Genomic DNA, 21,589 nt, shown 5'->3' with positions numbered 1-21,589 from the left:
TCTATCTCATCCTCGGCCTTCCCCTCCCTCTCCTCCCCTTCACCTCACTCACATACACTTTCTTCGACAGTCTTTCACCCTTCATCTTCTCCACATGGCCAAACCACCTCAGTGTATTCCTCCTAACACTTCCTATCACATCCACATCCACACCACAACGCTCCTTTATATCCTCATTTGTCAGCCTATCTCTCCATGTGACTCCACAGGCTCCTCTTAAATAATTCATTTCCACTGCTCTCACTCTTGACTTGTGTCCTTCCAACAACGTCCAAGCTTCACTTCCATACATTAGCGTTGGTATCACAATATTGTCATTTAGTAACTTTTTCACTTCCATGCTCACTTCCATGTTTCTTATCACTGCTTTCAAGGAACCAGCAACTTTCTTCCCTGCTGTACCATTTCAAGCACTTCACCCTCCAAACTTCCATCCTTTACTCATCACACTAACCAAGTACTTAAACGTACTCACATTTTCCAATTCCTCACCATCCAACCTCGCTCTACATTCACTGAGATTGATCAGGAGACTTAAAAAAAAATGCGGTCAATTTTAGGAAGTGTGGCATGATCAGAGGATCTGTGCAGTTGATCATCTGATGCCAATTCAGTGACATGCTAGTGAGAAAGTAATACAGTAGTCCCTCCCTCATCATGGGGCCTGCTCTTGCTGGGTTTGGTTACTTGCAGTGAGCAAATGGTCATTCATCAAAAACATCTGAGAAGTGGTGGCAAGAATCAGTGGGGTTCTACATGACTCATTGTTCCTGCCTGGCATCCACACAACTTTTCCCACACTTTCTCACACGTGGCCTGCACTCCAGCTCCCCTTGTTTGTCCCACTCAGGTTGCTCCAGTGTAGCTTGGTGGAATAATCACAAAATCTATTGACCTATCATATTATCTAGTAGTGACTAGCTGATTCATACAAAAATGTTCACCATATACAGTGCCATAATAAATAAAATTATACCTCACCATAATTCATAAATTCTCTGCCATTTTCATTTCCCCAAATTAAATGAACGCAGAAACAAGCATTGTTGTGAAAAACATACATGGCACACCAATCCAACCCCAAGAGTATAGTGTATTCTGTGCGGGTGGTATGAGATGACTGTGGTGATGGAACATGACCATATATGACAAAACCTGATAGCATTCAGAAGTTTGTAAGTTACCAACTGAAGCAAGTTAATAACAATCATTGTATTCTCAAAGATAATCATGGTGTTGGAAATTTGACATTATACGACCTACAAAGCGATGTGATAATATTCTGAAGTTCTCTGGTGAGTGAATATACAGTAAAAATCCCTTGACCAAGCAACAGCACTCATCATATGTCAATAGCTGATGAATTGTACCTTTATTTAACAATGTGAGAGGAGTGAATGATGAAGTGAGAGAGAGAGAGATTGTTCAGGTGCTTGACGATGCAAAAGTGGATATATGTGGATTGACTGAAACTAAATGGAAAGGTGAAAGGGTGAGAGAATGGGAATATGGTGTAGGTATATGTGCGGGAGTCAGTGAGAATGAGAGGACAAGAGAGGGAGTATGTCTGATGATAAGCAAGAAGTGGAAGGAGAATATAAGAGAGTATGGAACAGTGGGTGCAAGGATTGTATGGGTGAGGATGAAAGTAGGTATACAAGCATGGGCGATTGTATGTGTGTATGCTCCAACAGAGGATCGAGTGGCAAGAGTGAAAGATGAGTTTTAGGCGAGAGTTGAAGCATGTATGGACAAGTTTGAAAGGAGCGAGAGAGTGTTGTTGATTGGAGACATGAATGACAAAGTTGGGAATGTACGAGTGGATGGAGTGGTTGGTCAGTGGGGTGTGCCAGCTGAAGTAGATGGGAATGGTAGTGCTTTGGTGGACATCTGTGCTTGTAAGGGGTTGGCAATAGCCAACACCTACTTTCGTCATAAGATGATCCACTGGTATACATGGAGAGTAATGAGGAGGATGGATGGTGAACTTGTTGAACGAAAGGCAATGATAGACTATGTGTGTGTGGATGAGCGAATGAGAAGACAAGTGTTGGATGCAAGAGTGTGGAGAGGGTGGGGGAATGGAGTCTCGGACCATCACTTAGTGATGGCCAAGGTAAAGATGCAAAGAAAGTGGAGGGGGCGAAGGGGAATACAGGAGGAAGCAGCTCCTGTGAGAAGAGTGGAGAAATTGCAAGATAGTGAGAAAATGACAGAGTATAAGAGCATAGTGGAAGAAAGATTGGGAAGGTATGAGCTAGAGCAGATGGAAAGGGTGGAAGACGTATGTAAGATATTCACGGAAGAGATAGGTGCAGCGTGTGAGGCGGTTTGTGGAGTGAGGAGGAGATGCAAGGGTGTGCAAGGGACAGCATGGTGGAATGATGAGGTGAAACGAGCTGTGGAACAAAAGAAGAAGGCATATGGTGAATGGTTGGCGAGTAGAGGTAGGGGAGAAGATGAGAGAGAGAAGAGAGAGGTATATGTGAGCAGGAGAAGGGAGGTTAAGAGACTGGTGAAGGAGAGTAAGAAGAAAGTGGATGAAGAGTTTGGGAGGAATCTGAGTGTGAAATGGAGGGAGAGTAAGAAATTGTTTTGGAAGGAGGTAAAGAAAGTAAGGCAGTGTGAAAGGGGAAATAATAGGGGAGTGAAAGATAGGAATAATAGATTGTTGGTGGAGAAGAGAGAGAAATTGAGGAGATGGAAGGAGTACTTTGAGGATTTGTTGAATGTAGAGAGTGAGAGCAGTGTGAGTATAAGTGGTTGGGGAATGGCTGGGAGAAGAAGAAATGAGAGGAGGGAGGAAGGGATCAGTAGGGCGGAAGTAGTGGAAGCGATGAAGAAGATTAAGCTGGGAAAGGCCCCAGGAATTGATGGAGTGTGTGGTGAAATGCTGAGGTATGGGGGTGAGATTGTTGTGGAGTGGATGTGGAAGTTGTGTAGATTGGCTTGGGAAGAGGGAAGGGTTCCAGAGGACTGGAAATCAGGTATAATTGTTCCTCTGTACAAAGGAAAAGGGGAGAGAGAAGTATATGGTAACCATAGGAGTATTTGCCTTCTTAGTGTGACTGGTAAAATATATGGTAGAATACTCATTGATAGGGTTAGGCATATGACAGAGGAGCTAGTTGGAGAAGAACAAGGGGGATTTAGGAAGGGAAAAGGGTGTGTAGATCAGATATTTGTTCTAAGATGTTTAGTAGATAAGTATCTAGAGAAGGGAAGGAAAGTGTATGCTGCCTTCATGGACTTGGAGAAAACTTATGACAGAATAGATAGGCAAGGTATGTGGAAGGTATTAGGAATATATGGAGTGGAGGGGAAATTGTTGAGTGCTGTGAAGAGTATGTACGAGGGAGCTAGGGCTACGGTGCGAGTGGATGGTGAGCTGAGTGAGTTCTTTGATCTCAATGTGGGACTGAAATAGGGGTGTGTGATGTCTCCATGGCTGTTTAATATATATATGGATGGGGTTGTAAAGGAGGTGCAAGGTAGGGCAGTGGATGTGGGGCTGGCCCTAATGAATGAGGGTGAGATTTGGAAGCTTCCAGTGTTGCTGTTTGCTGATGATACAGTATTGTTGAGTGAAGATGAATGGGAGTTGCAAGGTTTGGTGAATGAATTTGGGACAGTGTGTAGGAGGAGGAAGCTGAAAGTTAATGTAAACAAAAGTAAAGTTATGGTGTTTGAGAGGAATGAAGTCACAGAGTGTGCAGTGAGGTTGGATGGTGAGGATATGGAGAATGTGAGTGCATTCAAGTACGTGGGTAGTGTGATGAGTAAGGATGGAACTTTGGGGGATGAAGTACGTGAAAGGGTACAGCAGGGAAGGAAGGTTGTTGGTACACTGAAAGCAGTGATGAGAAATAGGGAGGTGAGTATGGAAGTTAAGAAGTCACTGCATGATGGCATTGTGATCTTTACCCTGACGTATGGAAGCGAGGCATGGACCTTGCAAGAGGGGAACAAGTCAAGAGTGAGAGCAGTGGAAATGAGTTACTTGAGAGGAGCATGTGGAGTGACGTGGAGGGACAGGTTGACGAATGAAGAAGTGAAGGAACGTTGTGGGGTAGATGTGGATGTGGTTGAGAAGATTAGGAGAAATACAGTAACCCCTCCAATATCCGGATCAATAGAGCCATCGGTAGGTTCGGATATTGGTTTCGTCCGGATATTGGAGCCTAGCTTATGGACTTGTACTTATGGACCCTAACTCAGAGAAACACCTATACAACTCCCTCCAGACATGCATAGCACCTATTTAACACCCAAATCACACCAATAAGGCACATAAATGACTGAAATAAATGCAAAAGAAACATAAAATGTGGGTTTAGAAGTATGTTCATACATTAATAAACATTCTGGTACTTATGGACTCTAACCGAACCTAACTCTGAAAAACACATTCCTACTGCACATGCATGAGGTAAGTATAGTATGGAAAAAAGTACAGTATGACACATTCTGGTAAGTATAGTATGGAAAAAAGTACAATATGAAACATTCTGGTAAGTATAGTATGGAAAATAGTACAATATGAAACATTCTGGCTACTTACAGCAAGTCCTTGGCCACCTCGATGAATAACCGTCTCCTCTCGGACTCTGACAGTAAGAACGATTTCCTGAAGCACTTGCACTACACTCTTCCTGAAGTCTTGCACTGAACTTAGTCAATAACACACAGAAGTCCGTTCTCTTCACAGTGTTCACTTTAGTCCAAATAATGTTCCATTAAATTTAAGTGTTGCACATTAACTTTTCCCAAGTTTTTTTAATTTTCCAAAGCCAAAACAAAGAAGGTTATTTACGTTAAATTTCTTTTCTACTGAGTCTTTTCTCTCATTTCGAAAACCTTAACACAACACACCGTTTTTTTCACTGCACAACACTCAAAATTCCCGTGTGGTCTAGTGGAGAAGTTCTTGCTGTTTATTCGCTGTCAGAGTCCGAGAGTATCACTGGCATGCGACCAAGGGGTGCATCGGTGGGTCGTGGTGATGGCGTACCGACTACAGAAGACTCTGAAGATAGGCGCAAACTCACATCGAGCAGTGACTCCACTGTAGCTGATGTGCTGGGCTGTGGCTCGGAGCATGAGGGCCTGTCTTGGGGAGGCAACGGAGTGGAACCAGGGCTTGGCACAGCGGGCGTCACGGGCCTGAAAAAACTGTCAATCATTGACTGACGCAAGGACCGACGATTCTGGCGATTGATCATGCGCTGCCGGAAAGCACGCACTTCCTCCACGAGTCCCAAGGGCCCCATCTCCCTGTCGCAGTCCGGGTGTTCCAGGTAGTCTAGGACGAACTCTAGATGTTCCCGGAGTGCGCTCAGCTTGGGGATGGCTGGAGTAGTGTCCTGTGAGAGGAGTCCGCATCATCATCGCCTTCGTCGTCGGAATCTTCAAGTTCGGGACTGACACCAGCAACCGAAGACGCGATCTCGATATCAGACAACGTCTGATACCCAGGATCGCCCTCGTCGTCGTCCAACCACTCACGAACATCGTCCACATCAACATCGTCGCCGTGCGTACGTAGCCGTGCATGGAAGTCATCCACGTCAAACCCTAGGAAATCGTACTCCACATCTGTTCCGAGAAGCAGACGAGACCAACCATTTTCAAGAGTTTTCACAGGGACTTCCTTCCATGCACTAGCCCAGTTGTACAGCGCAGACTTGATGTTGTAGCAGCGAAGGTTTTCCAAAGTCCGCTTGCCTCGAGTGTCACGTCCTTCCCTGCGCTCGTCCTCGTCCTCGAGAACAACCATCACCTCGTCCAGGAACTTCCGACGGTACAGGCGCTTTGTTGCCACGATCACTCCTTGGTCCATGGGTTGAATGAGAGCAGTCGTATTAGGTGGCAGAAACATGCACCTAATACGGCCATTTTCAGCAACCAAGTCCTTGTCGCATGGGTGGGCAGGTGCATTGTCGAGGAGAAGGAGAGCCTTTACATGGTCGCGAGGAATTCCCAGTGTCTTCGTCTGGTACTGGATGACCTCCTGGACGAAGTGACGGTGAAACCAGTCTTTGAAAATCACAGCTGTGAACCATGCTTTCAAAGAATGGTACCATACGACAGGAAGGACATCCATCACCCCACGAAGGCACCGAGGCTGCTTTGCATGGCCAACAATAACAGGCTTAAGCCGGTGCATGCTGTTAGCATTGGCACAACACAAAGCAGATATCCGTTCCTTAGAAAGCTTGCGGCCAGGTACACGCTTCTCCGTCTCATCGGCTAGAGTGTTCGTTGGCACCGAGCGATAGAATAGGCCAGTTTCGTCAGCGTTATAGACTTGACCGAGAGTGAGGCCCTCCCTGTCGATCAAGCCTTTCACCTTGTGCCGAAACTCGTCCACTCCATCCTCGTTAGCGTCCAATGCTTCGCCATGTGCTTTACGGTTAGTAAGGCCATGTCGCAACTTGAACGCGAAGAGCCAACCCTCGGATGCCTAGAAGTCTAGGGCGTCGTGAAGTCTTGCAAACTTCTCAGCAGCAGCCTTCAGCTCCGTTCCACTTACCATCACACCAGCTGCACGTTGCTGTCGATACCAAATCAACGTGGAGCGGTCGATTTCTGCATACTTGGGGGTAAACATAACCTTCCTCTCCACGTTGCGTTTGCTTCTCGACGAGAAGTCAGCCGTGTACTGCATGAGCTTGTCTCGGGAATGCTTGATATCGAACAAAGTCGACCGGGCCAAGTTGAACTCGCGGAGAATGCGAGAAGAAGACCAACCCGCATCAACCTTCTCCAATATCTCCTGTTTCTTCTCCAGAGTCAACACCACTCTCTTCCTTTTCTCAGGAGGCGGGGCCATCATCACACACACTAAGAGTAGGCCAGAGAGCAGCAGGAGGCCTTGCAGCAAGTACGGCACCACCACAAAAGCGAGCACGTGGGCAGCCATGGCGAACAGCGTAGGTCCAGTCGCGGTGAGAGAAAGGCGGGAAGTGGGGAGGATGCAGCGGCGCTCTATCGGACGTCGGAGGAATGACGAACCAAAACAATGCTCTCACGCGGCGCGCGCGGCAAGTTCAAATTACGGACGGCAAAAAATCGATTTTTTATTTTTTATTTTTTTTTGGATTTTCGGACCATTTTGGGAATGTTTGATCCCAGGACGATAAGGTTCGGTTAGTGGGGATGTTCGGTTATTGGACGTCCGGATATTAGAGTGATTACTGTACACTGAGGTGGTTTGGACATGTGGAGAGAATGGAGAATGAAAGACTGACGAAGAGGGTGTATGTAGGTGAGGTGGAGGGAAGGAGAGGGAGGGGTAGACCGAGGATGAGGTGGAGGGATGGAGTTGAGAGGTATATGAGGGAGGGGGGGGTGAGTTGGGGGAGGGTAGTCAAATGGTGGGTGACAAAGTGACTTGGAGGCGTTTTGTCTGCGGCCACCCTTTGCAGGATTAGGGCGTCGGGCTATAGATAGATAGATAGATAGATTTGTTGGTAGGCAACCTCCTAAAATATTTCTTTTACTTGATTAGTGTCACTGTCAAAGCACTGTGCAATTGATATTTGAGTAAATTACAATTTAATCACTAAATATAAACCCCCTGACACCATTTTCCACACACACACACACACACACACACACACACACACACACACACACACACACACACACACACACACACACAGCACCTAGGAGACCAGACGTTCGCTGCCATCACTCCATAAACGGCCAAATTGGCCAGTGGCATTACTTAAATTAGTATCTTTATATGAGTCAAGCTCTGTACCAGGTTAAACTAAATGGTGTTCTAATGTATATATATATAAAAAAAAAAAGTTTTAAAGCAAGACTTGTTCAAACAGAAAACAAATTAAAGTAAGAATGCGCACAATCAGCTGATCGTTTGTTTTGTCTACAACTGCCCCAGGGAATGTAAGCACTATATGTGCTTTTAGTACTGGAACATGACCACATACCTTAGTAAAGCAAATTTGGAAAAGAAATGGGATAAAGGTAGAAAGCAGAACAATGATTTCTACCAAGAACTGGTTGAAATGGAGACTCACAGTAAACTGGTGGAACGAGTACACAGGCTAGAGACGGCTTTTCGAAATGAGATTGATGAAATTAAGAAACAGATGCACTTGCAAAAGGAAGAAATAGAAAAATTAGGAAAGGAAGTCAACAAGAAAGACATAACCATAGGTGAGCTGACGGTAGAACTGGGTTCACTTAGGAGAAAAATTAGTGAAATGGCAAGTACGGTAGTCAACCACGAGAGTATTATGGAAGAGTTCAAAAATGATACAGAGACAGTTAGGCAAGTAAGCAGTCTGATAGACAAGCGCAGTGATATTGAGGAGAAGATAACACAGGTGAATGAAGCTGTGCAAAGCTACAAAAATGATGTGGAAACCACTTATGCTGAAATGGTGAAAGTAAAGAAAGCCTTAGAAACAAGGGTGGAAGAAAAAAGCATTAGAAAGGAAGTGAAAAGAATAATCCAAAACAATCCAAAGTTAGTCAGAGATTCAGTAGATATCAACAAATCTATAGTAATCACTGGTATAGAAGAGGAAGAAGAAAAAACATCTCAAGAGAGAAAAACGAGATGGCAAATGTAATGAGCATATTGAAAGAAGTATCAGAGGAAACCTGTAGTAAAGACATAGAGGAACACAAAAGGTTAGGGAAATATGAGAGAAGCAAGTCAAGACCCTTAAAGGTAACCTTCCAGAGTGTAAACACTGTGGAGGAGATACTAAAAAATGCAAAGAATCTTATGGAAAAAGAGAAGTTCAAAAATGTATGGATAAAAAGATGCCTAACACAAGAGGAACTGGAATTACTGAAAGAGAAGAGGGAGGAAGGAAAAACAATAAATGAGGGAAGATCAGAGGAGGAGAAGAATACATTTTTTTTTACAAAAGTAATCCCTCTAATATCCGAACACCCAATATCCGAACATCCCCACTAACCGGACATAATCGTCCCGGGATCCAATATTCCCAAAATGGGCCAAAAACCGCAAAAAATTTGAAAAAAAATCTGACTTTTTCCCACCCGTAATTTGAAATTGCCGCTTGGCACCGAACAGCTGTTACACCATGATCCCTTCACCCCTTCCTTCCTCCCCCCTCCCTCTTCCCCTGTCAGTGTTTGCCATTTGGTTTTTTTCATTACCAAGTGTGGGCCAATTTGGTAATGAAAAATTCGTTTGGTAATGAATCAGAATAATGCATTACCAAATGGATTTTTCACATGTATGAGGATACACAGGATGGAGATGGTGGATTGTTTGCTCTTTCTGATTAATCTGCTACCCTACATAGCGTGAAAATAATCAACATGATGTTAATTATAAGGAGAGTGATTACATGTATTTCCACTTGTATATATAGTCTGGTTAGTAATTGGATGGGTGACCGCCTGGGAACACCAGATGCTGTTGGCATCCCTACGTGTCAAGTGGGGTTGGTGGAGGATTAGTGCTCCTCCATGTAAAACAATTAACTCTAAGCCCTTGACCACCCCGTTTGGGATACATGGCATCTGGCAGTGGATGGATGGATATATAGTTAGTGAAGAATAAATGCTAGCTTTACGAATTTGGTAATGAAAAGTTAAATTTGGTAATGAAAGTTGAGGAGATTGGTAATGTGGCCATTGCGATCTGGCAACTCTGTTACCCCGCCATCATCAACAGTCACAGCCTAACTCCAATCGAGAGCAGATGCTTATAGCAGTGCAAGCCACAGGTGCTTGTTTTTTGTGAATAACTGCATTACCTTGCCACTAGAACACACGGGAATTTACAGTGTTGTGCAGTGTTAAGAAATTAGAATTTAGAATGCAGAGGATTAACTGTGGACTGCAAACTGGCGGTTCAAACCAGTCCAGGAGCCAGGGACTTGTAGGTACCTAGAATGATTAATATTGTATAAACTCACCTCTAAAACCTCATTTTATGGTTCTTTTATGTCCCTTATTGGTGTGTTTTGGGTCATAAATAGGTGCAATGCATGTCCAGAGGGAGTTGTATAGGTGTTTTTCTGAGTTAGGGTCCATAAGTACAAGTCCTGGAGGCTGGGGCCCAATATCCGGACAGGATCACCATCTGGACATGCCTTTGGCTCTGTTACATCGGATATTGGAGGGATTACTGTAATAGGATTGCAGGTACGAAAGTGGTATGTAAACAGGAGGGAATAACAAGGAGGAAGGTAGTAGAACCAAGTCATGACAAGTATATAAACAAGATGATTAAGTTGATGTACTCAAATGTGGATGGAATGGTATCTAAATTATTAGAGATGAATGATTATGTCAAAGAAAATGAACCACATATAATATGCCTAATTGAAACAAAATTAACACCAAGGCTATCAAATGACATCCTAAACTTAGAGGAATATAATATATGGAGAAGAGATAGGAACCTAAAAAAAAGGAGGAGGAATTATAATATTAACTAAGAAAAATCTAAGAGTCAAAGAAATAGAACTAGATATACCCTCACAAGCAGAACTGATTGCAGTAGAGATCAATACAACTGAAGGGAAAGTAATTGTAGCCAATTTGTACATGCCACCCAAGTCAAACACATGGGAAAGAGACGAGTATGAGGACCTGGCAGAGAATACAATTCGGAGTTTAATTACTACACAAAATGGAAGAGAAATCGGAAAGAATTATACTAACTGGAGATTTTAATACAAATATAAATTGGAATACTCTAGATATAATAAGCCAAGAAAGCTGTTGGGACCAAAAGCTCCTGGATCTCGTGCAAGAGTTTTTCCTAACGCAACATGTGAGGGAATCCACCAGGAAAAGAGGACTCGATGTACCCTCAATGCTAGATCTTATATTTACTAGGCAAGAAAACGATATTGACAATTTAATATAGCACCCTCCATTTGGCAAAAGCGACCATGCAGTACTAAATTGCATCTTCAGGATAGCATATGACATAGTCAACAGCAATGAAAGTTACAAAAAGAGCCTAAACTATAAAAAGGGAAAGTATCATGACCTAAAGAAGTAGTTCTTAGAAATTGATTGGGGAAAGGAGCTTAGAGGACAAGATTTAAATGCTATATATTAAAAATTCTGTGAACTTTATGAAATAGGCGTCCAGAAGTACATCCCACACCATAAAGAAGCAGAAAAGAAAATAAAGAAATGGTTCAATACAGAATGTAAAAAATCAAAAGAAAGAAGAGATTTGTTGTTGAATAGATACAGAAGACACAATAGTGAAAGGGCATATAATAATTACAAACAGGCAAGAAACGATTATACAAGAATAAGGAGAGAAGCCTGAAAACAGTTTGAGGAGGATATCATAAATAAAAGTTGTGATCAACCGAAGCTATTTTACAGCTACATCAGAGGCAAAACAAAAGTAAAAGAAAATACAATCCATTACGGACGAGGGAATCACCTGTACACAAGAGGATATTTGTGAAGCATAAATAAGAAATTCCAATCAGTTTTTACAGAGGAAAAAAATTTTGAGAGGGATTATGTGGAACTTGCATGCTCACACATACTACCAGATATACAAACATCAGAAAAAGTAATACAGAAGGAGCTAAGTAAATTAGACAAAGGAAAAGCAAATGGTCCTGATGAAATTTCATGTTGGATACAACGTGAATGTGCAAAGGAGTTAAGTAAACCATTATTTTTAATTTTCAAGAAATCCTTGAGTCAAGGTAAACTACTTAATATTTGGAAGAAAGCAAACATTGTTCCCTTATTCAAGAAAGGGAATAGACAATATCCACTCAACTATGGACCAGTATCACTAACCAGTGTTGTAAGCAAGGTATTAGAAAAACTTATAAGGAAAGCTTGGGTTGATCATCTAGAAGAACACAGTATGATAACAGAAAGACAGTTTGGTTTCAGAAAAGGAAAATCATGTGTTACTAATCTGTTGAGCTGCTATGACAGAGTAACAGACACATTACAGTAAAGAGAAGGATGGGTGGACAGTATCTATTTAGATTTCAAGAAAGCATTTGACACAGTACCACACCAAAGACTTTTATGGAAACTGTACCATCAAGGAGGAATTCGAGGCAAACTGTATTGTTGGATACAAGATTTTCTCATAAGAGAAATGAGAACAGTACTAAAGGGAAATTACTCATCATGGAATGAAGTGACTAGTGGAGTACCACAGGGCTCAGTGCTGGCACCAATCATGTTTTTAGTGTATATAAATGATAGACAATAACACTGGAGATGAAAGCTATTTAAGTATGTTTGCAGATGATGCAAAAATACAAAGGAGAATTACTAACACAGACTCTTGTAAAGAGCTACAAGAAGAATTAAATAAACTTCATGAATGGAGTAATACATGGCAAATGGAATTCAATGTGGACAAGTGTCATGTAATCAAGTTTGGTAAAAGTGGAAAAAGACCTGATTGGGATTATACATTAGGAAATAAAACCCTACACACATTAGAAAGAGAGAAGGACCTAGGTGTGATTATCAATAACAGACTATCTCCGGCAGACCACATCAGTGAGAAGTATGGAACATGTATACACTGCTTGGAAATGTGAGAATAGCATTCTCATACATAAATGAAGACATGCTAAGAAAGATAATAACATCATTCAACAGACCAACCCTGGAGTATGCATCAGTAGTCTGGAGTCCTCATCTCAAAAAACACATAGACAAGATTGAAAAAGTTCAAAGGGCCGTTACAAGATGGGTACCAAGCTTAAGGGATCAAAGCTACGAAGAAAGACTAAATAAACTGAATCTACCAACACTACAGGAGAGAAGGAAAAGAGGTGACATGATTATGCTATATAAATGCATATCAGGGAAGGATAAAATAGACATACATGATTACTTAACCTATGGTGAAGCATCAGCAAGAGGACACTGCAAAAAACTGCATAAGAAGAGAGGTGATAAAGACGTAAGGAAATTTAGTTTCCCAAATAGAGCAATTGATCAGTGGAATGCACTACCGAATGAAATAGTGTGTGCCAAAACAATTCACAATTTTAAGGATATGTACGATAAATATGGTTTAAGACACGGGACAATACGAGCTTGACTCATTCCTGTAAAGATACAATTAGGTAAGAACAATTAGGTCTGTAACGATTAGGTAAGAACACACACACACACACAAAATGTATCACACAATTATTTAAGATTGTGATATCCCTACAAGATTTCAGTAATGCATATTTAAATTAGTATTATCATAAGTACTGTATATCAGATATACAGTAAACTGAGCATTCTGTTGGATAGATATGCATACACTGGGAGCATAGAGTTATTGTACCACACTAAATACATTCAGGGTTGTAAACAGCAGTCAGCTGATCTGCTGCTAGTGAAAGCAAGGCAGTAGTGAAGGATGTGTATTTATTTGAAGATATTCATGCATTTCCACTGTTAAATAAGTAATTGAATGTAAAATTATTTCCTTAACAACTTATTGGTGGATGATAAATTCAAGTACAGCTACTCAGCAGCTTAAGAACAGAAGTGATGATACAGGGCACAAGGAAAGAGGCAAGATAAGTGCTTCTTGGTAAATAGCAGGTATTACATAGACAGCTATCATTAGCTTAAGTTATAAAATTATACAGTATACGGTCTAATGTCTGATGATGTTTGGGGGCAGTGAAGAGGGTGATGAGATGCTCATATAGGTTTATTGCTACTGCAGAGCCTCTTTGGGGGGCAAGACCAGTACAGTATTTGCTGAAATTCCATAGTCACAGGAATCTCTGACATAGGCTAACCCATGTGAGAAATGAGGGAGTACTGTGTTTCATTTCTGGCATATGTCACATTTAAGTTTAAAGGTTGAAGGGTTTCTCAGTGCAGTATATGATTGGCATAGACTGAAGTTTCTATATTTAGGGTTTCATTTGAATCTGTTCATTAACCCTATCAGGTTTCTGGGCCCGGCAGATTATGCTGCTCTTGCGCTGACCCACATCTTCGCGCCATATTTTTCCTTGATCGTTCCCTGTAAACGCACTTTTCATGATAGAATGTTGGTTTTAGTGTCATTTTAAAACTGAATAGTTCTACTTTATTGTAGTATGTTCAAAAAAGGAAAGCAAAGAAAATAATTATTCAAAATGACGAGTTGAAGTTAGGCGAAATCCAAAAATTTTATACCTTGCCGTAGAAAAATATTCCGAAAAAAAAAACTAACAAAGATATATGTCTGGTTCAAACCACACAAAACTACAATAAGTTACTTCTGCAATGATATATAAATTATGATTATTTCTGCATTTTATTGGGCAGTAAGGCGAAAGGAATAAGATGCACAATTTTTTATGATTCTTGGCCGCATATTCGCTTCGCAATCTTTTTCCTTCATCAGTCAGTGTAAATACTGCACTTTTTATGACAGGATGCTGGTCGTGGTGTTATTTTGAAGCTGAATTGTTGTAATTTATTGTAGTAGGTTCAAAAAAGGAAAACAAAGAAAAAAAAAAGTCAAAATGAGAAGTTGAAATTATGTGACAACCAAAAATTTTATACCATGCCATAGAAAGAAAATTAATAAAGATACATAAATCTGGCTTAAACCGTGCAAAACGCAAAAGCGAGCATTCCATGATGTCATGCCCGAGTCTCTTGGTAATGACGCAAAAAAGCAATTTATGGTGAATATTTTACTAAAGCATCTATCAGATAGGTATATGTGAAGCTTCAGAATGTGTTGAAAATTTTTTTGGCCTATCTGATGGAGCTAGGATTCCTTGGGCTTGAATTATGAGTGAATGGAAGCATGGCCTATTGCACTGGGCTAACTTAGCCTGTCTGAATGTTACTACTCCTCATTAGCCTTAGGGTGGGAAAGGAGGTCCGGATGATGATGATGATGGTGATGATTTTAAAATAATGAATAAATTTGTCATCGGAATCTCTGTGGTTGGCTTTGAAAAGACGCTAAAAAGCGTCATCGGCATCTCAAAGTGTTAATAACAGACATATTAGGGTCTCCAGAGTAGTGGATCTTCCTGTACAATCATTTATGGCTTTTCCATTAATGAAAGGAATGGTAGAGGTAGAGAGAAGTTGATTTGCTTTATGCTTTATATTTCTATATATTTCAAATCACAGGATATGATTGTCTACTCTTTCCCCCCCTTCCATGCAGGCCATTATGTTAGTGCCATTATGCAGGTAAACAGCATTGTTTGTAAGTACAGTAAAAGTTCTATTATTCGGCATCTATGGGACCGGGCTGCTGCTGAGAAATTGGATTTGCCAAATAATTAAAAAAACTACCCACTCAGCACCTTAAATATATTGGTGAACACTGTCATCACCACTTACGGTATTACAACTGTTTGGAGAGAGTACTGTATACTGTACGATACTGTAATCAATACAGTACTATACCTGAATCTGAAATACTGTATATATATAAATTAGTGAACATACACAAGTGTAATGGCACAGTAGGCCTACAAGTCGGATAACGCTTCCTGGATGGCCGAAATGATACGGAATATTACCTATCAGCTCAGTACATCATTTGTATTGGTGAACATTGTTGTCACTACTTATATTATTACATATATGTTTGGGGTGAGTACTGTATACAGTACTTTTTCCAAACACAAAATAAAATAGTCTGAAAATTACCTAAAATAAAGTGGAGGAATATGAATTGGTAAGGTCTTTCTGATGAAAGTTAAACGTACATTTAGCTCTCATTCTTTTGTTCATTTTTGTGTTTACATGTGAAAGGGAGAGTATTGATGCAAACAGTAATGTATTCCATTAACCCCTTAACCCTTTAAACGCGGCCATGAACAGTCGACCCCCCCCCCCCGAGTGGCGGGGTTGTATCGCGGTCTGAGTACCTGTAAATCAGAGATTAACCCTAGAACATTATACTTGGTATGGCAGATAGTACTTACATTCAGCTTTCTCCAGAGACAGGTGTTGAGCCTTCGTGGACTACCCAAGGACTTGTGGAGACTTGCAAAGTTGGGTAACCAAATCTTCACTTTCACACCTCCAGCAACCCGGTTTCCCCTCTACCATAGCCTCATTCTGTCACAGTAAACTGTATACTACAACGTAAAGGTAGTTTGGAATCCGTATTTGTACACTAAGCACTGAAAATAAGGCTAAAATCAACAGAGCGTATGGCCGACATGCAGTGCGGTGGCAGTCTTCCCATCACTCAACAAACATTTCCATTTTCACAGCTAAAAACATGTATACTACATTATTTTCAATCATATTACTTCCCAAAAGATCACCGCGGCGCGCTTTGTATTCTGCCTTACGCCCGTCACTTTATTCTCGTTCTTGTCGGCCACACGCACTGACTCGGAAGAGCTAGAACTCGCCATAATGTCACTTTGAAAGCCTGCGGTAAACTGACGCTAAACAGGGGCAAACCGTGCGAAGAAAAGCTAGTGTTACAACTGGGGAAACAAGCGTTTCCTATCAGCATAAACTGCTTGTGAGAGGAGATCGCAGATTTACAGTTCTGAGCAGTCAGAGCGCTGCCATGTATCAGCCAGGCTGGCCGGGCTGTGGTGGGGGGGGGAGGGGGGAAAAACTTGATACTTGGCAACAACGGAGGTCAGTAGTACAAAGGTAAAGTATGCTAATTGTAGCTAAAGGGTGGTGGTACTGATAGACAATACCAGCTGGAACATCCTTGCCCGCGTTTATTCAAAATGAACTCGAATCGCAAACGCGACGCTCTGCCGTTATGTCCTTTTTGGCGAGCGTCGCAAACGCGACGATCCGTGTTTAAGGGGTTAATAACCTTCGGCATTGAACAACCCTTTACAGTACCGATGTCAGTGATGTCAAGTTAGTGTGAGCTATGAAAAACTGAACAATAAGGGAAGGGAACGAAGGTCACTGGTATATTTACACGACTCTATGCTACGATTCCAAGCAGTCAGGGGGTTGCTTTATCTCAGATGTTTTCGTCCATTTGGTAAATGAACCGTAACTTTCGCCATTCTCCTGTGAATCATAGCGAATCATAGCTTGGGTTTAGGAAGCTAAATAACACATTGCTAGGTGCGCCAGATGATTATCTTCACATCCTCAAGAAAATGGAAGAAATTTAATCCCTCTTTGAGTATGTAGAGTAAGTTTCTTCCATTCTTCATAAATCAATTTGTGTTTCTTAAAGATGTAAAGATAATCGTCTGGTGCACCTAGCAATGTGTCATGTAGCTTCCTAAATCCATGCTGAAGAATGTGAAGAATGATGAAGGAAGGGTAGTGGTGAACAGTGAGGATATTGAAGATGCATGGAGAGAGCATTATAACCGGTTGTTGAATGAGGAGTTTGACTGGGACAGGGAAGGTTTGAAGCCAGCAGATCCAGTGTCTGGCCCTTGGCCTTTGATTGATACTGCTACTGTGAGTGAGGCAATAGGCAGGATGAGGGTGGGGAAGGCAGCAGGTGTGTCTGGGTTGACTGCCGAAATGTTGAAGGCCTCAGGCGATATAGGGGTGAGTTTAGTCACTGACCTGATAAATAAGATTATTTATGAGTGTGTTGTCCCAGATGATTGGCTGAAGAGTTTAATTGTAAATGTGTATAAAGGGAAGGGTGATGCCCTGGAAAGAGGAAATTATAGGGGTATAAAGCTTTTAGATCAGATAATGAAGGTAATGGAGAGAGTTTTAGAAGGTATGATTAGAGAAAGAATGAATATTGATGAGATGCAGTTTGGGTTCATGCCAGGTAGGGGGACCACTGATGCCATATTCATTGTTCGACAGCTTCAGGAAAAATATATTGGTAGGAGAAGGGATCTTTATTTTGTTTTTGTTGATTTGGAAAAGGCCTTTGACAGAGTCCCTAGAGAGGTGGTGAAGTGGGCAATGAGAAAGCTTGGCTTGGAGGAGTGGCTGGTTAGGGTGGTTATGGCCATGTATGTGGGTGCTCACACCCAGGTGAGAGTGAATGGAGATTTGAGTGATGAGTTTTCTGTGAATGTTGGTGTGCATCAGGGGTCAGTCTTGAGTCCCATGTTGTTTATCATGGTACTTGAAGCCCTTTCACGTGACTTTAGAAACGGACTCCCGTGGGAGTTGTTGTTTGGTGATGATTTGGTGTTGATTGCAGAGAATGAAAGGGAGGCGGAGGAAAGGTTTAGGAAGTGGAGAGATGGTATGGGGCAAAAGGGTTTAAGGGTAAATGCAGATGAAACAAAAGTGATGATATCTAGGGTTGGTGGTGGTACTGTCAAAGACGAGGGAGAGTGGCCATGTTCAGTTTGCCACAAGGGCGTGGGAAGTAATTCCATCTTGTGCGGTGTGTGTGATAAATGGGTGCATAAGAGATGTAGTGGTATCAGAGGTAGACTGCGAGATAATGCTGATTTTATGTGTACGGCGTGCCGGGGTGAGCAGGTGGAGATTGTCAGACGTGAAAGGATTGAACTTGCTGGTGAATCTCTTGAGTGTGTGGAAGAGTTTTGTTATTTGGGAGACGTGTTGTGTGCTGGAGGTGGGGCTGGAGCTGGCTCTGTGGCTGGGGTGGGGGGTGGTTGGGGAAAGTTCGGGGAGCTCTTGCCTCTCCTGACATTGAGAGGGCTCTCCCTATGTGCTGGGGGGTCTTTGTATGCAGCATGTGTTAGGAGTCTAATGCTGTGTGGCGGTGGGACCTGGACAGTGAAGGAGGAAGATATTCGCCGGCTCAGACGTACAGAAGTGACAGTGATTGGGTGGATGTGCAGTGCGTCCCTGCGTCCAGTGCCTGGAGGGGCTGGGTTTGCAGTGGAAGAGTTGAGAGGTGGGATGGGACTGGAGTGTGTTGGTGTTGTGATGAGGAGAGGTAGATTGAGGTGGTTTGGACATGTGGAGAGGATGGGGGGTGATAATTGGGTGGGGAGGGTGAGAGGTGTTAATGTTGGGGGTGGGGTTGTGAGGGGCGGACTGAGAAAGACATGGGACGGGGTCATTGGGTGTGGCCTTAGGGTTGGGGGACTGAACGGGGAGGCTGCAATGGATCGTGCAGCGTGGAGAGCCGCCATTGGGTGACCAAGGCCGACACATGCAAGCATGTTGAAGCCTTAAAAACGAAAACGAAAAAAAATGAAATGAAATGCTATGATTCGCTATGAGTCATGGAAGAATTGATAAAGTTACGATGCATTTACTAAATGGGTGAAAACATCTGAGATAAAGTGACCCCCTGACTGCTTGGAATCGTACTGTAGAGTCGTGTAAACATAGCAGTGACCTTCGTTCCCTCCCTATAATTGTTCAGTTTCTTTTTATAGCTCACACTAACTTGACATCACTGACACCGGTACTGTAAAGTGTTGTTCAGTGCCGAACGTTATTAAGGGAGGCGGTGGCTGAATCGGTAGAGAGGCAGCCTGCAGTCCTGATGGACCCAGGTTCGAATCCCGGCTGGGGCAGGGAACAGTTTATGGATTTGAATTTCATAGAAGCAGACTTTCCTGATCTACCAGATGACCCGCCGACATGTCATAAAAGTACCCCCGCTAATACCAATACACCAGTCCTGCATGAGACAGCCCTAGCATGTATTCAATATGGACGGTGGGTGTTAGCGCCGATGTGGTGACATGTGGAGGTGTAGGAGGACTACTGGGTCTTGGGATAGGCTACTGCCCCCGAGATATAGGCCATGAAGCCTTTGCCCAGAGTCGGACACATAAAAAAAAAAAAAAAAAAAAAAAAATTGGATACATTACTGTTTGCATCAGTACTCTTTCACATATTCACACAAAAACGAACAAAAGAATGAGCGCTAAATGTACGTTTAACTTTCATCAGAAAGACCTTAGCAATTCATGTTCCCCCAGTTTATTTTATGTATTTTTCCGACTTTAGGTTAGGTTAGGTTTGGTTAAATAATTTAGTAGGTAGTTAAACTCGGTGAGGTTAGGTTTACTTATACACTTAGGACAGTCCCTTCCACCATTATGCTGAGGAATCAAAATACAAAAGGTGTCACAGCCGTGCAGCAAAAAACAACGGGGAAACTGATTTAACAAGCAACATTTATTTATGGGTAATGCATTACAGTATCAGTGGTTCATGGGTTACACAATTAGCGGTAAATGTCATTTTCAGGAAGGAGTCAAGAATGAGTGAATATCAAGAATTAGCGATGGGGCTTGGAACGTAACCCTCGCTAATTTGGGGGGATGGTTACAGTACTGTATGATACTGTGCAGTATTATAATCAATACAGTACTATACCTGATTATAGTGAACATATAGAAGTGTAATGAAACGTTAGGCCTACAAGTCATAGATAACATTTCCTTGACAGCCGAGATTATTCCAGACATCTGCCGAACAATCAAAGATTTTCGTAAATGGGACTATTTCTCAAAACTGCCGAAATGGATCTACCGAATAATCAGCTGCCGAATAATAGGACTTTACCGTACTAGTTATTAAGGACAAAAAGTTAAGTTAAATCCTCTCAGTTATTATAATACTGTATCTGTCTCTTATAGTCACTCATTCTCCTGGTGGTATCGCCCGTGGCCGGGAAGTCAAGCCACCAGACTGGGTCTTGGACTATTGGCATCCCATGGAAAAGGCTGAATATCCAGAATATTTTGCTAGACGTGAGCAGCGCAAGAAAGAGTATATAGAGTGGTGGGAGAAGACATATGGGAAGCCAGCTGCACAAGCTAAATAATGATAGATATCCATTACATATGATTAGTTACCACTGTAAATTGTATATAAACATAAATAAATTGCAGAACTGAGCATTGTTTCTTAGAAATAGCATGAATGCAAATGGTTGTATTGTACTTCAGTTTTTTGATGAATAAACTTTAAAATGAAAAGTTTTTTGTATTCTTAACTCGAGTAACTATGCAATATTAGCTGTTGCATTTCAGAAGCATAAGATTGGGAACTGACATTGCACTATCACAGTTTGCCCAGAATTAAAATTTCTGGTACTGTAATAAATGTAATGATTATTAAGTAATGAAATTTTTTTACCCTTGCATTTCTTGTACCATATTCTTAACCTATGGATGGCTGTGTACAAGTACCATCCCTGTTAACTAAAGTAGTGTATTTTTTTTAATCACTTGTGAATATCGTACGCAGTATGGTGATACAAGTGAGGTGTTCAAATATTATATAACAGTAGGGATGTAACTGGTGAACAGTGTGTGAATAATTAACCTGGTCATCTAGTTACTGGGAGTGCAGTTTTCAGGATTTCTTGAAGGAATGTTTTAACATCCATATTATAATGATCTGATTTCTGTATGTTTGTTTGTTGCTGTAACACAACAAAAACGGTGCAACATAGTGCAATTTTTATTAGAGCCAGTTGCCATTAAAATCAGGGTTGCCAATTTAGCGATTTTGTCGCTGGATTTGGTGACTTTTGATGTGGCTTTAGCTATTCAGCGACATTTTGTCGACTTTTATTGCAGTTTGGCGACATTTTTCAGAGATTTTTTTGTAATCAAAGCAGTAAATTAAAAATCGAAATATTATTGGTCGTGAACGAAGAGATATCAGTTGAATGGACACGATCTCTTCACGTCCCTGGACGTACTGTCTCTCACTGGGCTCAACGTTCTCGTCC

General features: G+C 41.9%; 1 protein-coding gene across 1 annotated transcript in view; it reads left to right on the top strand.

Annotated features, from left to right (window-relative positions):
* ND-B22 (NADH dehydrogenase (ubiquinone) B22 subunit) overlaps positions 1 to 20,828 on the top strand; it is a 48,279-nt gene extending 27,451 nt beyond the window's left edge. Inside the window, exon 3 of the mRNA XM_080267240.1 lies at positions 20,487 to 20,828. Coding sequence (XP_080123366.1) covers positions 20,487 to 20,674 — 188 coding nt within the window. The 3' untranslated portion in view covers positions 20,675 to 20,828. The remainder of the gene's footprint in view (positions 1 to 20,486) is intronic.
* The last annotated feature ends 761 nt before the right edge of the window (positions 20,829 to 21,589 follow it).

The sequence above is a fragment of the Coenobita brevimanus genome, chromosome 23 (genome assembly GCF_032717465.1).
Source record: "Coenobita brevimanus isolate Jiangsu-jjx chromosome 23, ASM3271746v2, whole genome shotgun sequence".
NCBI classification, from domain to species: Eukaryota; Metazoa; Arthropoda; class Malacostraca; order Decapoda; family Coenobitidae; genus Coenobita; species Coenobita brevimanus.
Note: the sequence above shows the minus strand (reverse complement) of the source record. Positions and strands in the feature narration are given on the sequence as shown.